This window comes from Puntigrus tetrazona, chromosome 24, assembly GCF_018831695.1.
Source record: "Puntigrus tetrazona isolate hp1 chromosome 24, ASM1883169v1, whole genome shotgun sequence".
NCBI classification, from domain to species: Eukaryota; Metazoa; Chordata; class Actinopteri; order Cypriniformes; family Cyprinidae; genus Puntigrus; species Puntigrus tetrazona.
This window is the reverse complement of record NC_056722.1, coordinates 809,543-823,823: the sequence shown is the minus strand read 5'-3', so window position 1 is coordinate 823,823 and position 14,281 is coordinate 809,543. Positions and strand designations below refer to the sequence as shown.

Below are 14,281 nucleotides of genomic sequence, written 5' to 3'. Positions count from 1 at the left end.
GTTTTTTAGTACGGTGTGTGTTTTACTAAAGCATCATTTGTCTTTGCCGTCCATTCAGAAAAAGAAACCTGCTTTCTTGAAGTAGATTCGTTTTCCATGTCTATTTATACAGAACCGCACTTTAAAAAAAGCAGTGTGTTCTGTCAGACGAGCACTAAATGTATATGTGAGAGTGTTAGTTTGTAGGGTGTGTGTTGCGCTTGAGAAGTCAGAGCCTGTGATCTCGCAGGTATATGATCACTGTCAGCTGTGAACACACACCCACACACACACACACACACACACACACACACGCACGCACACACGCACACTGCAAGACTGATACTCTCCGTATGAAGTGTGTATGTGTGTCTCTTCCTGCGAGGACGATGTGTGTTTATACAAATGGGTTAAATAACTACAATCACTTCAGATAAGAGGTGGCTATTGAGCTCAGAAACAGCATGCGAACCGCGGCTCCTCATCCTGAAGCTTAAGTCTGATCTTATGCTTTGAGGTTTTTGCTGCAGGTAGGACAAAATAACAGCATATAAAATCACTTTCTGCTAAGTTTTTTGCTTAGAGCAACAATACAGCTCTCCCAGACACACAAAACCTTTCCTGATCATACAAGCTGACTGCTTCATAATATTTACAGCTTTTATGTTTCCACTTCGTACATATAATGATGTATGTCATGCTGTAATCACTTGCTCAATACTGGATCCTCCGCAGCGAATGGAGTCCAGAGTCCAGAAAGCTGATAAAAACATCACAATAATCTGCAAGAAATCCACACCGCTCCAGTCCATCAGTTAATGCCTTGTGAAGCAAAAAAGCTGTGTTTGTAACAAATAAATGCATCGTTAAGACATTTTTAGCTTCAAACCATCACTTCCAGCTAAATTTCGTCTATCATTAATACTGCTTGCTCCACTAAAAAAAAAAATTTAGCTCATCTGAAACAGGAGAGAAATATGCACACATAAAGTAAAAAACAGATCTAAACAGATATATTCGTAGATTTTGATGTGACAGAACAACAATTAGATGTTTGAACTGTTATTCTAACGGCACCCATTCAATGAAATTGGAATTTCTTTAATTTCTTTTAATATAATATAATGTAATACAATACAATACCATATCATATCCAGGAAGCCATTCTGGCCCTAACAAACAAAAAATAAAAATAAATAAGTTTTAAAAATAAAAATAATATTAATTTGACTAGGAAAATGACCAAATGTATTCATAATCAATAGTTTTTGATTGTCTCACTGTGTATGAGGGATGATTTTGAATTCAGGACTAATTACAGGACAAAATCAAACCAGTGAACAAAAAAGAAATAATAATAGAATATATATATATATATATATATATATATATATATATATATATATATATATATATATATATATATACTTTTAGGGATATTGGGGGTCATAGGGCACCCGACTGACTTTCTGTGGATGTTCCTGCACATCAACAGAACATCAAATATGCACCATTTAATATGTACCTCCAAGGCACTTCTGAAATGGTCCCGGCCTGTAACAGCTTTGTAAAAAAAAAAAAAAATAGCCAGAGAGTGTATGTTAATGAGCTCCCGGTTGTACAGACACTGTTTGGAGCTGACAGATTTCGTCTGCATAGAACCTCAAACTGTTTCCACAACAGCAAATTAGTTTCTTTCCATGAGACGTCCCCTTTAAAATGAAGCACTGCGGCTAAAGCCCTGGTGAACAACAGTACATCATAGGTATATTTGTTTCCAGGCTGTTGGCAGCGTCAGCTCTGGCAGCTCACGGGCCTTCAGGCGGAGCGGAGGGTGATGGATGTTTGGTGGGTGGAGCCGGGGAGACCCTTGCAGGCCGGGCCCGGCTCCGCTCCTGAGGGATGTCACCGAGCTGCAAACTGCCACAGCTTAAATGAGGAAAAGATGACATTGAGTAGTTCTGCTTACATAAAATACTGCTGCAATAGTTTCGCGATTAATTTTTAATGTTGCACCTCAGCTAGCCCTGTTCCTGTCTCCAAACCAATGCGCCCTTTTCCTGGTTTTCAGGATTGTGTGAGAAAGAGGTAGAAAGAGAGGTGTGGACAGAGAAGGCCAGCAGATAAGAAAGACTCTGGCCCTTGTCAATCTGTCTAAACAAAAACACACGCGCGCACGCGCACACACACACAAACAAACATGCACACACATACAATGAAAGAAGGCCTCATAAATGCCATTAACTATGCAACAGCACAGTGATACAGTACAGAGAACAACTGCATTCACATGAATTATTGAGGAAGGGAATGAACACACCACTGGTCTGAGAATATATCCCAGAAGAGAGGTGTGTGTGTGTGAGAGAGAAAGAGAGAACATAAGCGTTGTTAAGGCACAAAAAATCATGCTATGGAGAATGCACGACACTTGTTACTTGATCATACTGTTACCAGTATGCTTCTGTGAAATAAAAGATACAATCAATAAAATTGATATATCTATTTACTTGTCTATTTATTTATTTATTTATATATATGCCCTATTGTTTAGATAGCGGATGCTTCTATGTCTCGGAGTATAGATATCTATGGGTATAACAGTTGACCTATTGGTTAGCCCCTCCCCTCAATCACAGATGAACCAATGGCAGTCGAGCATCAGTTGCGCGGAGAGCGGGGTTCGTCATCTTTAAGCTTCAGTGCCATAGAGAAACACTGGAAAATCAAAAGTTATGGTGAATGACAACCAAAAAATGATTGTTTTTCTCTTCATTTAGATTGATGTTGAATGCTTAGGGACATTTTGCTCTGTTTTGTTTGGATTCATGAAATTTAATAAAATAAATCATATTGCCTATCCTCTCAGGATACCTGGAACCAATGTCACAAGTACCCCCAGACACAACGTTTTTCCTTTTTTGAAGCAAATACCCCCATTAATTTAATTTTTTTTGATCTGCTCAATCGGAACGTTAATGTTAGTGAGTCCATGTACAAACCTAAAAGTGGACTGTTCTGGCGTCTTGTACAGTCTAGGTCAAATCGCAAATGAAGATCTACATTTCATATTAAACTGGCTTAATGTACATTAATTTAATCGTACCCTGCGACACATGAACAGTGTTGATCCGGGATGTTGTTGCCATCCGCGATCGTGATGACCGACTGTAATATGAGACTAATCCGCTTGCAATGTTGATCTGTAAACCCTCGCTAGTTGTGCAAAATTGTGAAAAAAACATAGTGGTACAGTGTTACCACAATGCAGCTGTCATTGTAAAACAGTGAGCAACTTTGTTAGAACAGTAACTATAGGGGGAGGGGCTTATGGATAAGTCAATAGCCCTTTCACAATGTAATAGCAGTAAATTACCTTTTTGGAACAGTTTTACCGATAAATTAAAAAATGCACTACTCACGCAGGCAACGACATTCTAACAACAGTTTCAATGGCATCTTTTTGCCAATTTATTGGTAATGTTACAACTCTCCATAGCCAAAGCGAATCCCGCTAATTTGTAAAAGGTACTGTCCACACATGATCTTTTTGCTGTGATTTACTGTAATTTTCCAGTAAACTCTGTATGTTGTTTACATGGTCGTCAAGGACACACTGAGCGAATGTGGGCAGCCACACCATCATTTTCAAAAGTCTCAGACTTGCTTCGTTTGCACCGAAATGCAACGTTTTCGACTTAAAACTGAGGTCTGCGTCTGTTTTTGAGGGTTGAAAAAATCCACTAGTCTAATCGTAGCCGTACAGAAATACATACAGAAATATTCTAACATTTCATACTAAATATCTATGTCTGGTTGCTTTGTCAGTGGAAATTAATTCATTTTAACAGATGCAAAAAATCATTCGCAGAGTGGCATTTTTATTAAAGCGGAAAATGTAGTTGAATGCTGCTTTTTATCACACGTTTTTGGTGAAATTATGGTGCATTCTGATTTTGGTTTGCATTAAGTACACATTCCACTGCTGGTGTTGTGACTCCAATTAAATATTTTCAATGTTTATGGTTCACCAAGTAAAAATTGCCTCAAACTTGATAGCATCTCCTCTCCACCAGCGTGATCTGAGGCCTTGAGCGACACTAAGTGAATCTTAGCTTAGCAAGTACCACTAATAAATGGAATGGAAATGCTCTAAAGAAAGCGACACAGTCAGAATCCTTCAGATGTCAGTGGTCGGATATCAGTGTGAAATCCATCAGCATGGTCCCCATAGTGTGGTGAGGAAAAACATTATTCTTTTGAAGACACATCTGTCTAATGTCTTCATAGAGAGCCGTGCCGCGGAGGAAAACGTCAATATGCCATGGCAACCAGAGGACCGCTTTTCAAAGCTCTCTGTTGACGCTCAACACCAAGGATGAAAACGCTCCCCTGAAAGCTCTTGGCGCACACTCATAAAACAAAATATTCACACCGTAATTCTTCAGATGATGGAGAGGTTATCTGGGAACATCCTGAAGAACTACAATACATTACGAACTAGACGTGCCTGCTGGTTCTGTCCAGACTCATCTATCCATGATCAGCAGCAGAACCAGACAAGAGCGCAGCGCTGCAGAGGAAAGGAAACAGTACCAGGCTAAAGCAATTATAGTTCAGCAGTCGCAAGCCATTTCAGATACCATTCACTAAAATGACATACTTCGCTGGAGATGAGGGACTACATACAGTGAGGTCTAAAAGTCAAAGATCCCAATCTGGGATTTAAAACCAGAAGAAATCCCAAAAGTTACAGGAAGTTATAGAAAATGTTAAAATGTTATAAGTATATAATAGCTTTAATATATACAGTGTAAAAATATTATAAAAAATATCATATCAAATCTATATATATTGCAGAGTTGAACATATGCATTTAATTCATAATTACTAATATTTTCTATTTCTGTTTGTCTCTCTCTCTCTCTCTCTCTCTCTCTCTCTCTATATATATATATATATATATATATAAAATTAGAAATAATTAGAAATTAGTATAAATTAGTATAGTATATTTAAAAATGTTATGCTTGTATAATACATGAAATTATAATAAAAATCTATTAATACCTTTAAATGTTTAAAATTATGTTAATTCTTTTGTAATTACAATACAGTATTGTTTTGTTTTTATGATTACTATATATATATATATATATATATATATATATATATATATATATATATATATATATATATACATGTATGTTTATATATGTATACATATATAGTCACACTGTAATTTAAAATATATATGTGTGTGTGTTATTGATATGTATTTATTTACTTACTGATTTGTTTATTTTAATTTCTACGCTGTTCCACAAGATTCTATGACCTGAAGTTAATAAAACACGCGGTTTGAAAGAGCAAATGTGCTCATGCTCACCTCATGGCGTGGAAAATGAGCCGTGCTGCTACTGAACCCAGTATAATGTATGCCGGCAAGATGTCCATATTTCACATTATAGTGCACAAACTGTTTTATCTTGTAGCAAAAGCCCTGCAGATAAGCTGCTCTCCGATTTCAGCACTCCACCAACCTCCATTCCATCTGTCTGCTCTATTAGAGCTTCTGACCAGTGTACACACACACACACAAACAAACATGCACACGCATTCATATGCACTCCCACACACCTTTAACGGGGGCACGCATAGTCTGTCTGTGCCACATACCCGTTAAACCTCAGAGGAGAAAGAAATGGATCCAGTGAGGTGGGTGACACTCACCAGACACTCCACCATATGTGGTGCGCCTTCCTCGGCCGATGCCAGGCCAGGGAGAGCCGTCTGCCTTGAGTCCCATCAGCCCCGAAACCGTGTTGGTGGCTGTGACACCATCTGCTCCACCTGTGCCAACAGGGAAGAGACATTAGGCACGGTGAAGGGGGAGGGAGGCCAAATTCCTACAAAATCTGGAGCCCGAAACCTGCGGGTCTGTTTTAAACTCGTACAGAAGACGTCAGGCTGTTAGCAGAGGTCGTGAGGGGAAATGTGTTTCCAGGGCAGATCTAATGTCTGGATTGGGAAACTGTTTTATAGAGGACATGTTTTATACTTCTGTTTATTTTCCATTTATAACATTAGTCAAGGATTCTTGCACCGACAATGTGTAATGTACTTTGAAATGACCATTTTCCACCATTCTCTGACCTTTACAATTAAACAGGCCCCTTTAATGCAGCTGTACCTCCGGCAGTATTTATACATTATGTCAAGTAAAAACGAAAAGACGTTTATATACACTACCAGTCATTGGTTTGAAATATTTTTTTTTACATATTTTTAGTTTTGAAAACCATTGATTGGATCAACAACACAATAAAACAGTGATATAAAATATTACAATTTACAATAGCTTTTCGAAATCATTCTAATATGCTTATTGAAACTTGGTTGTTGTTATTAATGATCATCGGTGTTTACTCATTTTGTTCAATTATTAATAGTAGCTCAAATTCATCAACGTTGGAAAGTTTTGTTTTGTGGAAACTGAGATACATTTGCTTTTCATGATTTTTCTTAAATGAAATTTCAAAAGAACAGCATTTTAAAGAACATGCCTATTAAAAATAAATAAATATTCTGTAAGGTTATAAATGCGTTTCTCTCGCTTTTGATTAATTTAATGTATCGATGCTGAAAAAAATTATTAACTTATTATAACAAAACAAAAATAAAATAAATGCTTAATTAACTTCAGACTTACTGGTTTCCACAAACTAAACCAAAAAAAGCCCCCAAAATTAATTGATAATAGAGGACATAATAAGAGAGTTATATAAGAAAGTGTAAAGAGAGTGTTTCTTAAGCAGGAAATTATATTATAATCATTTTTAAAAGATCATTACTCCTGAAAATTCACCATTGCCATCACAGATATGAAAAACATTTTAAAATCTCTTAATTATTCTAAACTTGTGTATGTTTACTGTTTTTATGTGCTATAGAATTATGGCAAATGTAGTTGGGTTGCACAGGCCTGTTGCCTTCACTGGGAAAGCTGAGAGATATTATTCAAACGAATCTACCACCACTCTCAGACCAAAACGGTATAAATCCACCAAAAAAAACAGCCCAATACCTTCCTGTGCAGCCTTGGCAATGTCCACGATGTTGGTCACATTAGGGGTGAGTTTGGCAAAGAATGGGATCCGAACAGCCTCCCGAACCCAGCGACAGATGTTCCGCACCAGCTCTGGATCCTGGTCAAATGGGTCATGAAAGCAACAAACAGCATTAAACAACAACAAAAAAGGCTTGAGAAAACAAATCAGCCCAACTTCAATTAATAGTTAACATCGCCTATTTTTTTGACTGCTTTTACGGTGTTTTGCATACTTTGCTGAATCTTGAAAGCTCTAGTCACCATTCACCGTAGTTAAAGTCTTGAGAAGTTCTTCAGAAACGCGTTATGTGTGGAATGAAGGTAGAGAAATTATGAGATTTAACAAATTTGGGATAAATATTCCTTTAAATGTTAGCAGACGGTTAGACCTAAATGTGTGTGTGTGTGTGTGTGTGTGTGTGTGTGTGTGTGTGTGTGTGCTAGAGAGAGAATGAGCGAGTGATAGATGGAGAGGGGAGCCTGTAGTCACTGGTGTGAGGGAGAGAGGGATCATAACAGTGTGAACTGCTGTTCCAGGAGGATTCATGCTTTATTAAGCTGCCCTGGTCTGTCAGTCTGTGCTGTTTAGTGAGTGAGAGAGAGAGAGAGAGAGAGAGAGAGGAGGGGGCTTTGGTATTTGTGAATCTGAAAGAAAAGATTGCATTTGTCTCTTTAATTCTTTTTAGAAAAGTAAAGTCACAACTGCAGCTATTTCCTGTAACACCTGTCTGTATAATGCTAGATTAAAAAAAATAAAAATCTAATTTCCCATTGAAAACCAAACACAAAGAAATATGGTACAAAAGTCTGAGAATGTCCTTTATACTGATTCAATAAAATGTATACATATCAAATAAAAATAATAATACTAATAATGTAGTAAAATGCATTATACTGTACATGGAATTTTTATGATTTTTTTCTAAGTAAAATTATTATAAAATAATTACTGCATTATTATAACACTTTAAAATAACAGGTTTTAAGTTAAATATACAAATTAAAAAACATATTTTTATCAATGTTCAAAAAAGTCGTGCTGCTTAATATTTCTGTTGAAACTGATGCTTTTTTTCAACATTCTTTTATGAACAGAAAGACCACCATTTATACATATAGAAATCTTTTGTAATATTATAACGTATATCCTTATTGTCAGTTGAGATCAATCAAACACATTACACATTATATAAATATATAAAGAGATTATTATATTATATTACATGTTTTTTTCTTCTATGCATCCACTACCTTCATGCTATTGTTTGCCCACCATTGTATTTGGCCTCTTTCCTCCAGGCCTCAAATAAAGACGCAGAACCACATTAAACCCTTTATAACCCTATGAAGTAAAACAGACCTGGTTTAATTCAAGCGGCGAAGCCTGATGTCAGATCAGTCTGGATGCTTTAAAAGACTGTAAGCCCTGCATGAAGCTTCCATTCACTCCAGCCTCAGTTCCCTTTCTCATCCCTGTCCTTCTCAGTCTCTCTTTTCTTTCACAGGAAATAGGTCTCTGTTTTGACATATCCAATAACGGCTGGCATATATTCCCTTGAGCAATGGGTCTGTCCGGCTCTATAAAGAAGTGTGATGTACAAGCTGTATGCGCAAAGCTGAGTTCTAAGGTCACTCCCCGCACAGGAAAAGGTTAGCATTTGATTTCTAAAACCATTAGCCAGAATTGATTTGTAAGAATACAGAAGTCCACAAAAAACACATCTCCTCCTGACTATTTCCTTTCCATTTCTAAGCCATGCTGAGTGATTCAGCACAGCACAAAAACGCAGAGCGGGAAAAAGTGTCACTGTGGGATCCGCTGCGTCCTTGGGTGTGTATTTTACCTGAGATACACACATGAAGTCAGGTTATATTTGCACCCAAAAGTATTCAAAATGCATTCGAAAGGCACTGAAAGAGAAGGAACAGGAAAGGTTACTCCATTTAAGATGATAAACTCATTCCCAGATTTTTTTTTTTTTTTTTTTTGAAGAAAAATATTGGATTTATGCACTCGACCCAGCAGTGAGCACCATCCGTGGCAATTTGTCCTGATTTATTCAAGACTTAAACAGGGTATAAACAGGGCTGGAGTGTTAGGTTCAACCTGTCCACTCCGAGCCGTCTGCCAGAGCGGGAGAGGCAATATCTGGGCTCCCGAGAGATGTTTGATAGTGCTGGCGGGTTGCTGGAGAGATTCATTGGTTGATATAGCGAATCCTGAACTCCAGGTTAAAAAAAGCGGTAAGAACAAAAGTGGCAAGACAACACAGCAAAGAGAATAATAGAGTAGGAAAACAGGAAACATATTTTATATGGGTAACAAGCTTGTCTATATTTTAGTTTCTGTATTTTAATAACCCCTTAGCCTTCACTAGTGCATTTAAATGGTCTTATAGTACAATAATTAATATTTCGTTTTGCATTTCGTATACAAAACCAACATTTCTAATGATGCAAACAGTATGCATTCTTATGAACTAAATAATCAACCAATTTGACAATTTGCACTTTTACATCTATACATCTTGAAAATCTTTATTAATTTGTGGCTATGGTAATCATATATATATATATCACTATAGCAATCATGTTTTTTTCCTTAGCTCCCTCTAAACCTCTAAAATGATGTGAATATGTGTCTGCTAAATTTTTACAATAGTAATTATGTCCTTTTTTGTAATTTTGCAGTACTTTATTGACTACTACGGCTAAACAAAGACAAAACTACTAGTTTATTTAAAGATGTAACTGTAACTCGACATGTTTTCTTGGGTGTTACATAATGGCAACAATAGTAAATTCAGCATACTCCTACAAATGCATAATTAATAAGGTAAAGCAGAAATATGACTGTGTCCACTCCTTTTCAGTGCTAATTTTTTACTGCGCGTCTTTAGTAAATTCTGACAGTGCAATTTTATTGCAAAAGATTGATTCCGCTGGCCCCAATAACTAATGTAAAAAAAAAAAGCTAAAGAAAATTGTTTGTAACATAAAAAACATCTTTAGGATATTTCTTTTTTGAAGCACACAGATTTTTAAAAAGCCACTGCCGGCATCTTTTTTTTTGCATCTTAGAGCGTTTTCCGAGTAAAAAAAAAAAAGACGCCTTACGTCAAGCGTCCTTTTGACGGTTAAGAAGTGACCAAGTGAGTAGCGAGATCTGTTGTTTCCATATCAACAAGAAAAAATGGAGAAGCTGCCAATAGATAAACTGATCGTCCTCCTCTCGGAGGACAAGAAAAGTTCGAAGAATCGTCATTTTCCTCCCGTTAACTTCAAAAGCCAATGCAAGAGCCCACTTTTTACACTTTCTTGCCATTTGTTAGGCTACTGTTGTAGCTGTTGCTATAGCAACAAAAGACGCTCTCGGCTGCTTTTTTGTAACAGACGCACAGTGTTTTACTTTTCTAAAAAAGCACTCTTGTCAACTTTTTCTTGTCAGAAAAGTCGCCAACTGTGAACATGGCCTTACTGTCACTTTTGATCTATTTAAAATATCCTTTACCGACAACCACCATTTCACTGAGCGCAAACCTTTGAATGGTCATGCATTCAAACAGAAATCAAAAAATATATTGTCCATGCTCGTACAAATATTCAGATTTTCTTAAATACAAATTCAGAGCTGCCTGCCATCACCGAGGGCTGAGTGAGTGGCATCTGCCTGAGCCGCAACCGAGCCCTGCGTCCTGAGGGAACGTTTTTTCCGACAAGCCCGACGTTGGTAGCATTTGAAGGAAACAACAACAACAGACTTACAGGAAAGCAGGACAGGCCTTCCTCCCAAAGGGTCATGGGAAATTGCATTACGCCTGCCTCAGTACGAGGCGCAGGGGTCGTGGCCCGCAGCCAGACACCAGCCACCAAACAGATGCTGCCTGTAAGAACTCTGCTCTCGCACCGGGGCCGCCGCTCCCTCCGAGGGCTTCCCGTGACAGCTTATTACAGGCCAGATGGGGGTGAGAGCCGCTGTCTGTGGGCCAGGGAGTCTGGAGCAGGGACGCTTTTTTCCCTCCAAGCAGTTTGCTGTACACGGTATTACACGCTTTGATGGAGAGAGAGCGCACCTGTGTAGCTGGCCTGCTTTCGGGAACGAGTCTGTGACCCGTCGTCACCCGGCTTCACATGGAGAGCTGCTTTTCCACGGGCCTGAAAGAGCAGCAACCGTGAGTGCTTTAAAAAGGCAGACGGAGCTTTAAGAAGCACCGAAGAGCATTCAGAGATGAAAATCGACTCGCGGGCTGCAGTGAATTGCACGGCGACTCCGGCAGCAGTGATTTGGCAGGTGGCCGCCTGGTTAAGGGCTGGGGGTGGGGAGGGCCTTGTACGAAATTAAAGAAGGGGGCGTGCTGGATTCTTTATTTTTTTTTCCGCACCATCACTGCAGGGCAGGTTAAGCAGGGGACCAGAGCGCTTTTGCAACTGGAAGAGAAAAAGAGAGAGATGGAAAGCGTCCCGAAGCCCCCTCAGGCTGTGAGGAGAGGGGGCGAAGGGGAACGCTGGGAGGAATGTAGGAATAATAGCAGCTTTACACCTGAAATTTTAATTTTACAGCGCAAGGTCACGGAAGGTGGGCACTCTCGTTAAGGGCTGCCGGGTCTCGCAGGAGGCATGATGGAAGTCGGGTGTCATTCGGCACTGTTTGGTAGGCTCAAAATAGCTCTGGGAACGAGAGCCGGTTTTAATTTGCGAAACTGGGGAACTGTGTTGAAGGCAGAAGGTGAAAAAAAGATGAGATCCCGGAGGATGCTGAGTCAAACCTGAGCGAGAACTCCGTGACCCCCGAGATCTTTAACTCACACTTCTTTTCTGGTGATTACGAATCGCTAAAAAGTAATTGTGCCCACCGAATTAATAAAATGTTTGGAAGATTAGACGAAAAATATGCATTGTGAGAATTAAGGAATTTAATAAAAACAGAATGTTGAAGGGAATATGCACGTTTTTACGAATGATAAGCAAATGATAATCAATGAAAAAGGTGAAGCTGAACTGTTAAAATGAACCGCTATGTAATGGGTTTATTAGCTTATCCAACGCATCAAAATAAAGTAGTTTAAAATAAATCTATTAATATGAAAGCGCATTACAGAGCGCCACATATGCAATGCATTAGATAGAGAGACATTATTATTTTGCATTATTAATTATTATTTTGCACAAATTAGTTAGCCATATAAACTGATTATTATTTTCTGGTCACATAATTTTTTTTGCCCTGTACAAAATATAGCAGAACTTTAAATGATGGACTTTAAAAGACACAAAAACAATAATACTGCTTTTTAAATTGTTTTTGTAAACATATTAAATAAATGTGTTTAATGCATTAAATAATGCCTTTAAATATAGTTTAGCAAAAAACAAAAACTATAAATGGTGCGTTGTGCTGAAAATAAGGACAATAACATTTAATGCTCACAGCAATATTTCAGAGCATTTAGTAAACGTTTACGAACAAAACGTTTTGTTTTTTTTACAGAAAATACCATGCAACTGCTTTGTGAATTTTCCGCCGTAATGTTTGAAGCATTAATCAACAGTAAACAGGAATTACCAGCATTAATGTTTAACATATGTAAACAAAAACATCTCTAATCTGCTGCAAGTTAAATGTTAAACAGCTTTGAGAAAATAGGGACCGTTTCATAGCAAAACAAACCGAAATGAGAGCAATCGAGAGAGAATATTAACATCCCATTAAAATCAAATTGTATCTCTTTTCATGCAGTCAGAAACAATGCTGAATTAATGTTTTTCCCCCTTCTTTTCCACAGGCAAGGAGAGTAGACGAGGTGCCAAACGGAGTGATTAAATGATATTGCGTCTCTTTAGTTCTCTTGGCAGATACCTGCCCTCGGGCTTTGATTAGCTCTTTGTCTTACAGCGGAAAAATCTACAGCAAACCGAATGGATATGACTGCAAATTTACAGCCACGTTGGAGGGAAATAACTCTGTCTTTGTTCGGATGGAAAAGCTGGTTTATTTCCTGTGGTATAACACGCAGTCGGGTGAAGGGAATGAAGAGGTGTGCGTTTATTCAGGCCTGATACGGGGCAAAGAGAAGCGCTAATACGCAAGGTCACGTACATCACCTCTGGGCTTAATTCATGTGACGGACCTTCACAGTCGGATCGTGTGCAACGACTCATCAAGTGGGTGTACCGAACCCAAAGGAAAAAAAAAACACAGCGTGAGCATGTTCAGGATGCACTGAAGATACTCCAGAAGGTATATTGTGAAATAGTCGGTCATGGTTTAAGCTGTTCTCGACTGATTTGGAAACTATACGAGGAATGCTTCAAGCTAAAGTAAAATCATTCAAATCATCCAAACACCTACAGTTTACTGTGCGCACCAAAAGCTTTTCTCTCATTGCAGTTGAACCACTGCTTTCACTTGGACTATTTTAACAATGCCCTTACAACTTTTCAGGGCCTTGAACTTATCAGTTGCATAGCTGTCTATTCAGAACCAGAAAGCTCTTGGATTTCTTCAAAAATAGCTTACGGGTATGAGTAATTAATGGCAGAATCTTATTTTTTTTCTATAAAATGTCCCTTTAATAGTTAATAACCACCAAAACTAGCCTTAAGCTTCCCAAAACTAATTTTATACTGGTTAAATTGGTCTAATAATAATTTTGCAATTTTTTACCCGGGGAAGACCAAATTAGATGTTTTGTGGAATGTTCACGCTGATATTTTTCAGTCAGTGAATATAAATTGGAAAAAATGCTGATAAACAATATGCTTTGTGTGTGTGTGTGTGTAAAGAACTGAGCAACATTTATCACCCAAAATCTTCCTATCTGCCACTAATTTTCAGTTTATGTCTGTCCAGAAAAAAGAAAAAGAAAACCGGTCATAGTACTTTTGTGAATGTGTGGTGGAGAATGGCACAGAAGAGAAGAAACAGTTGAATTTTGTTGAATGGTTGAGTTATTTTTGTTTTCTTCATGCACAGAAAGTATTTTTGGACATGTAGCTTCATAACATGGACTATTTTTATGATGTCCTTACTAGCTTTCTGGGTCTTAAATATGTCGGTTGTATTGCTGCCTGTGGAGCGTCAAAAAACTGTACCATTTCAACAAATATATCTTAATTCACGTTCTGAAGATGAATGAAAGTTTTACGGGTTTGGAACGGCATGAGGATGAATAATTAATTCTGGGGTGAATT

General features: G+C 38.0%; 1 protein-coding gene across 3 annotated transcripts in view; it reads right to left on the bottom strand.

Moving 5' to 3' along the window:
- dpyda.1 (dihydropyrimidine dehydrogenase a, tandem duplicate 1) overlaps positions 1-14,281 on the bottom strand; it is a 160,107-nt gene that overhangs the window by 37,065 nt on the left and 108,761 nt on the right. For 2 of the 3 annotated variants that reach the window (XM_043226860.1, XM_043226859.1), the window contains exons 17-18: positions 7,067-7,187; positions 5,713-5,832 (exon numbers count right to left, since the gene is read on the bottom strand). In XM_043226860.1, the coding sequence (XP_043082795.1) occupies positions 5,713-5,832; positions 7,067-7,187 (241 nt within the window). Of the gene's footprint in view, positions 1-5,712; positions 5,833-7,066; positions 7,188-14,281 lie in introns of those variants that run through there. The other variant, XR_006247971.1, reaches the window with a different exon arrangement.